Source organism: Capricornis sumatraensis, chromosome 8, assembly GCF_032405125.1.
Source record: "Capricornis sumatraensis isolate serow.1 chromosome 8, serow.2, whole genome shotgun sequence".
NCBI lineage: Eukaryota > Metazoa > Chordata > Mammalia > Artiodactyla > Bovidae > Capricornis > Capricornis sumatraensis.
The window spans coordinates 6,696,009-6,700,995 of NC_091076.1; the positions used below are offsets into that span (position 1 = coordinate 6,696,009).

The window sequence follows — 4,987 nt, forward strand, 5'->3', positions numbered from 1 at the left end:
CGTTTCTGGTGGGTCCTCCTGCCTCCTACCCAGACTCCCCAACCCGTTAGCTGAGCCTCCTCCCCTCCCTCGCCCCCACCCCCAGCACCCTCCCTGCCCCCCCTCACCCCCCCGCCCCGCCCGACGGCTTCCTGCTCTGGCGGCCCCGGGGGAGCGGGAGCAGGGAGCTGGCAGCGGCCCCAGCCCCACTCCTTACAAGGCCCGAGCCCGGCCTGGGCCCGGCCCGGGCCCGCCCCCGGCCCGCCCACCAGAGGCCCCAGTCCCTCCCCCTGTCAAGAGCCGCTGCCGGCCCGGCCAGGGCCAGTCGGGGGGCGTCGCGATGCTGCTGCGCCTGCTGCTGGCCTGGGCGGCCGCGGTGCCCACACTGGGCCAGGCCCCCTGGGCCACTGAGCCCCGCGCTGCCTGCTTCCCGGGCAGCTGTTACGCACTCTTCCCGCGGCGCCGCACCTTCTTGGAGGCCTGGCGGGCTTGCCGCGAGCTGGGGGGCGACCTGGCCACCCCGCGGACCCTCGAGGAGGCCCGGCGTGTGGACAGCCTGGTGGGCTCCGGGCCGGCCAGCCGGCTGCTGTGGATCGGGCTGCAGCGGCAGGCCCGGCAATGCCAACCCCAGCGCCTGCTGCGCGGCTTCACGTGGACCACGGGGGACCAGGACACCGCCTTCACCAACTGGGCCCAGCCTGCCACGGGCGGGCCCTGCCCAGCCCAGCGCTGCGCCGCCCTGGAGGCAAGCGGCGAGCATCGCTGGCTCGAGGGCTCTTGCACGCTGGCCGTCGATGGCTACCTGTGCCAGTTCGGCTTCGAGGGCTCCTGCCCCGCACTGCCTGAGGAGGTGGGCCAGGCCGGCCCAGCTGTCTACACCACGCCCTTCCACCTGGTCTCCGCGGAGTTTGAGTGGCTGCCCTTTGGCTCTGTGGCTGCTGTGCCGTGCCAGGCTGGCAGAAAAGCCTCTCTGCTCTGCGTGAAGCAGCCTGAGGGTGGCGTGGGCTGGTCGCGGACAGGCCCCTTGTGCCCCGGTACCGGCTGTGGCCCCGACAATGGGGGATGTGAACACGAGTGCATCGAGGCTGCGGATGGTCGGGTGTCCTGTCGCTGCAGCGAGGGCTTCCGGCTGGCAGCGGACGGGCACAGCTGCGAGGACCCATGTGCCCATGCCCCGTGCGAGCAGCAGTGTGAGCCTGGAGGGCCTCAGGGCTACAGCTGCCACTGTCGCCTGGGTTTCCGGCCTGCTGAGGATGAGCCGCACCGCTGTGTGGACACGGACGAGTGCCAGATTGCCGGCGTGTGCCAGCAGATGTGTGTCAACTACGTCGGTGGCTTCGAGTGCTACTGCAGCGAGGGCCACGAGCTGGAGGCTGATGGCATCAGCTGCAGCCCCGCTGGGGCCATGGGCGCCCGGGCATCCCAGGACCTCGAGGATGGGTTGCTGGACGAAGGGGACGAGGAAGAGGACGAAGAAGAAGCCTGGGAGGCCTTTGATGGTGGCTGGACAGAGATGCCTGGGATCCCGTGGATGGAGGCCACGCAGTCATCAGACTTTGACCTGGCCTATAGACCTAGCTTCCCAGAGGACGGGGAGCCAGGGATGCCCTACCTGTACCCCACCTGGCCACCCCCACTTAGTGCCCCTGGGGTCCCTCACCACTCCTCAGTGCTCTCTGTCACTCGGCCTGTGGTGGTCTCGGCCACGCGCCCCCCACTGCCTTCTGCCCACCAACCCGCTATTATCTCTGCCACACACCCACCCCTGGCCACGGCCCCCCAGCCTCCCGTAATCCCTGCCATACACCCAGCTTTGCCCTCTGACCACCAGTTCCCCATGATCTCAGCCAACTATCCAGACCTGCCTTCTGTCCACCGACCCCTTGTTATCTCTGCCGCACAGCCAGGACCAACCCCTGCCCACCAGCGCCCAGTGGCCTCAGCCAAATATCCCAAGCTCTTCCCCGCTCACCAGTCCCCCATGTTCCCAAATACCCAGGCCACTGATATCCAGAACACCACGCCTTTGCCTCGAATCCCAGCTAACCACACCCCTCTGGTCACCACCTCCAGTCCCCCTCAACCCCCTGTGACCCCAGATGTCCCGATCCTCAAAGCCCAGGCCGGCCACCATCCCGTTACTTCTACGGTCCAGCCTTCTCGGACCACTGCTTTCAGGTCCCCTGTGCCCCCTGCCCATCAAGTCCCTGTGCCTGCTGCCTCCCAACCCCCAGCCTTCCACACTCCTCTGCCCCCTCAGAGCGCCACTAGCCAGACCTCTCTCACCAGCGCTCCACACCCCCACTCCAAAGCCCCACAAGTCCCAAGGGAAGGTACTCTTGACCCCAGCCTGGCTCCATGGCTGTCCTCGGCAGTCCCCACATCAGCTCCTCCAGCCCTGGGGGAGGCCAGTCCAGCTGGCCGAAGCCGGAGGGATGACCGGTGGCTCCTGGTGGCACTCCTAGTGCCAACATGCGTCTTCTTGGTGGTCCTGCTTGCACTGGGCATTGTGTACTGTACCCGCTGTGGCCCCCACGCGCCCAACAAGCGCGTGACCGACTGCTATCGCTGGGTCACCCACGCCGGGAGCAAGGGCCCAACGGAACCCGCGCCCCACCGGGGCAGCCTCACAGGGGTGCAGACCTGCAGAACCAGCGTGTGATGGGGTGCAGCCCCCCCCGTGAGGTGAAGGGGAAGGGGCATGCATTGGACTTATGGCCCAGGCTGCACCAGGGACCCATGGGGGCTGCCCAGCTGGACAGAAGGCTTCCTGCTCCCCCGGGCCCAGCCAGGCTCCTCTCTCAATCAGCCACTAGACTTGACTGTTGGGAACTCTGTTTTCTTGGCCCAGCACTCACAGTGGAGGAGACGCCGAGGCCCCCAGGACCTCAGGGGGTGGGTGCTGGGGACTTCTCCAATAAACGGGGTGCCAACCTCACCCAAAGCTTCTGATCCCCATTGGTGCCTGAGGGGAGGGTCTGGGAGGACTCAGAAAAAAAGGAGGGCATCTTCCTTCAGCTTGTTTGGGCCCACAAGGAAATAAGGTAAGATTCCTTAAGGGAGGGTATGTTTTAGAGATTCTCAAGGAAACAGGAACCCAGGGAGGGCAAGAACCTTGCCCAAGGTCACACAGTGAGCCTAGGAGTGGGAGGTTTGGCATGAAGAGAATTTCATGTTTGTTCCTCTTTTAACCAAAACTCTTAGAAGGTGGGACTGAGTCTGAAATGAGGGTTTCTGCTGACCTGGAGCCAAACTGGGGCTTAGGGGTCGGTCAAAGGTAAGCTCTAGGCCTGGTGATTCTGGGGAGTGCAGGGGGCCCAAAGGGTGAGCTTCTCCTGACTTCTGCTGGAACTTTTCTTCCTCTCCCTGAAGGCTGCAGAAGTTCGTGGCTGGGGCTCAGATGGTTTGAGTCAAGGGTGTTGTCACCCCTCTGGGTTGTAGGTGCTCAAGAGGCACTCCTCTGGGAGAGCCTAGAAGGCAGGGCTGAAGAGAGCAAGGAACCCGGGAGAAAGATCCCATACCCAGCTCCCTGGGCAGCCTCCTAAGCAAGGCCTCGGTTGCTTGAGCCGCACGGAGCCCTTCTGTGTGCATGGTGCTGGGTCAGGGAGACCCCAGACTGAGAAAGGTTCGGGCTGCTCCAAGCTGAGCTGTCCCGTGAACGGGAGGAGGGGATGGTAAAAAAAAAAAAAAAATCATCACAGCCTGTGGGGACCCAGCAACCCCCCTCATCCTGGACTCATTGCCTTGGGGACTGCGAGAGGCGGGACCTGGGAGGGGGAGGCGCCGGTTCCCACCACCTCTGTAATTTTTCAGTTGCAGCTTCTAAGGGACCTCTAATTAGGACGGAAGAGAACCACCACGACCACCCGGGCAGGCAAGGGAGGGGTGGTCCAGAGCTCCCTTCCCTACGCAGTGCCCTTTGCTACCCTCTGATACGCAGGGGCTGATCCTGGGCTGGAAGGTTCAGCTGGGCCCCACAGGACCCGGAGAGGAGAGATGGGAGTTGGGACGAATTGGGGGCGCGGGGTGGGGGGCGGCGCGGAGGGGGGCGGAGGGAACGCTGCGCACCGCCCCCCCGCCCCCCGCCCCGGTCTCACGTTCCTCTTAACTCAAACCAGACGCCCCCACCAGATCCCGCCCAAGCTTTTAAGGTCGGAGGTGCAGCCAGAGAGGTTCACTGGATGGGAGTGGGGGGGTCGAGGGGTGTTCCAAAGAGTTAGATCGGAGGAGAAGGTAGGAGGCATGGCCTGTGGGGGTGGCAAAGCCCGCCAGGACGTGAAGGACTGGAATTCCCTCCTGTGACCCTGGGCAGGCGATCCAGAGCGCCTCGAGGACAGGAAGGAGTTAAAAACACTGCTGTCAGAGGGCGGGGATGGGAGTGGGGCAGGGGGCCCAGAGCCGGCTTTTTGTCATCCTGTAATGAGCACCAGATGCGGAGCTGCGTGCGGGCCTAAACAGACGGCCTCCCAGGGCAGAGCCCCCACTAGCGCTGCATTGGGGCTCCGCCTAGAACTGGAGCTGCTCTCAGGCTCCTCCCACTGGCTCCGGCCCCGCCTCCTCCAGGCGCGCCCGGGGACTGAGCTATCAGCCGGGTCTCTCGGAGCTTCGAGCCACGCCCACCCACGGCAGGCTAGCGTCCCCTTGGGAACTCTTCGGAGGTCACGCCCACCAAAGCCGCAAGCCTCGCCCCTGCCAGCTCAGAGATTCTTCCGAATGGTTGACCCGCCCCTTCGCTCTTCAGCTCCGCCCAGGCCGAGGCGGTACTAGGTCCCGCCCACCTGGGCCGTAAGCCCCGCCCCCTAAGTGAGGCTTGCACTGGGAGACTGGCAATTATTATTATTATTTTTTTAATTTTTGAGACTGGCAATTATTAGTTCTCGCTTCAAGGTGCTCTGAACTCCGTCCAGAGTTAACACATTTTCTTCACTCAGCTCCGCCCTTTGCTGAGCTGGGGACTAGGTCTACGAGTGCAGGGAGTCCCGCAGAGACACTAACTCTGTCCGGGAGA

General features: G+C 64.3%; 1 protein-coding gene across 1 annotated transcript; it reads left to right on the forward strand.

The window, feature by feature from the left end:
- The first annotated feature begins 319 nt into the window (after positions 1–319).
- CD248 (CD248 molecule) lies at positions 320–2,641 on the forward strand. Its single transcript, XM_068978897.1, has one exon. It carries the CDS (start codon positions 320–322, stop codon positions 2,639–2,641), a length of 2,322 nt encoding a protein of 773 aa, XP_068834998.1.
- The last annotated feature ends 2,346 nt before the right edge of the window (positions 2,642–4,987 follow it).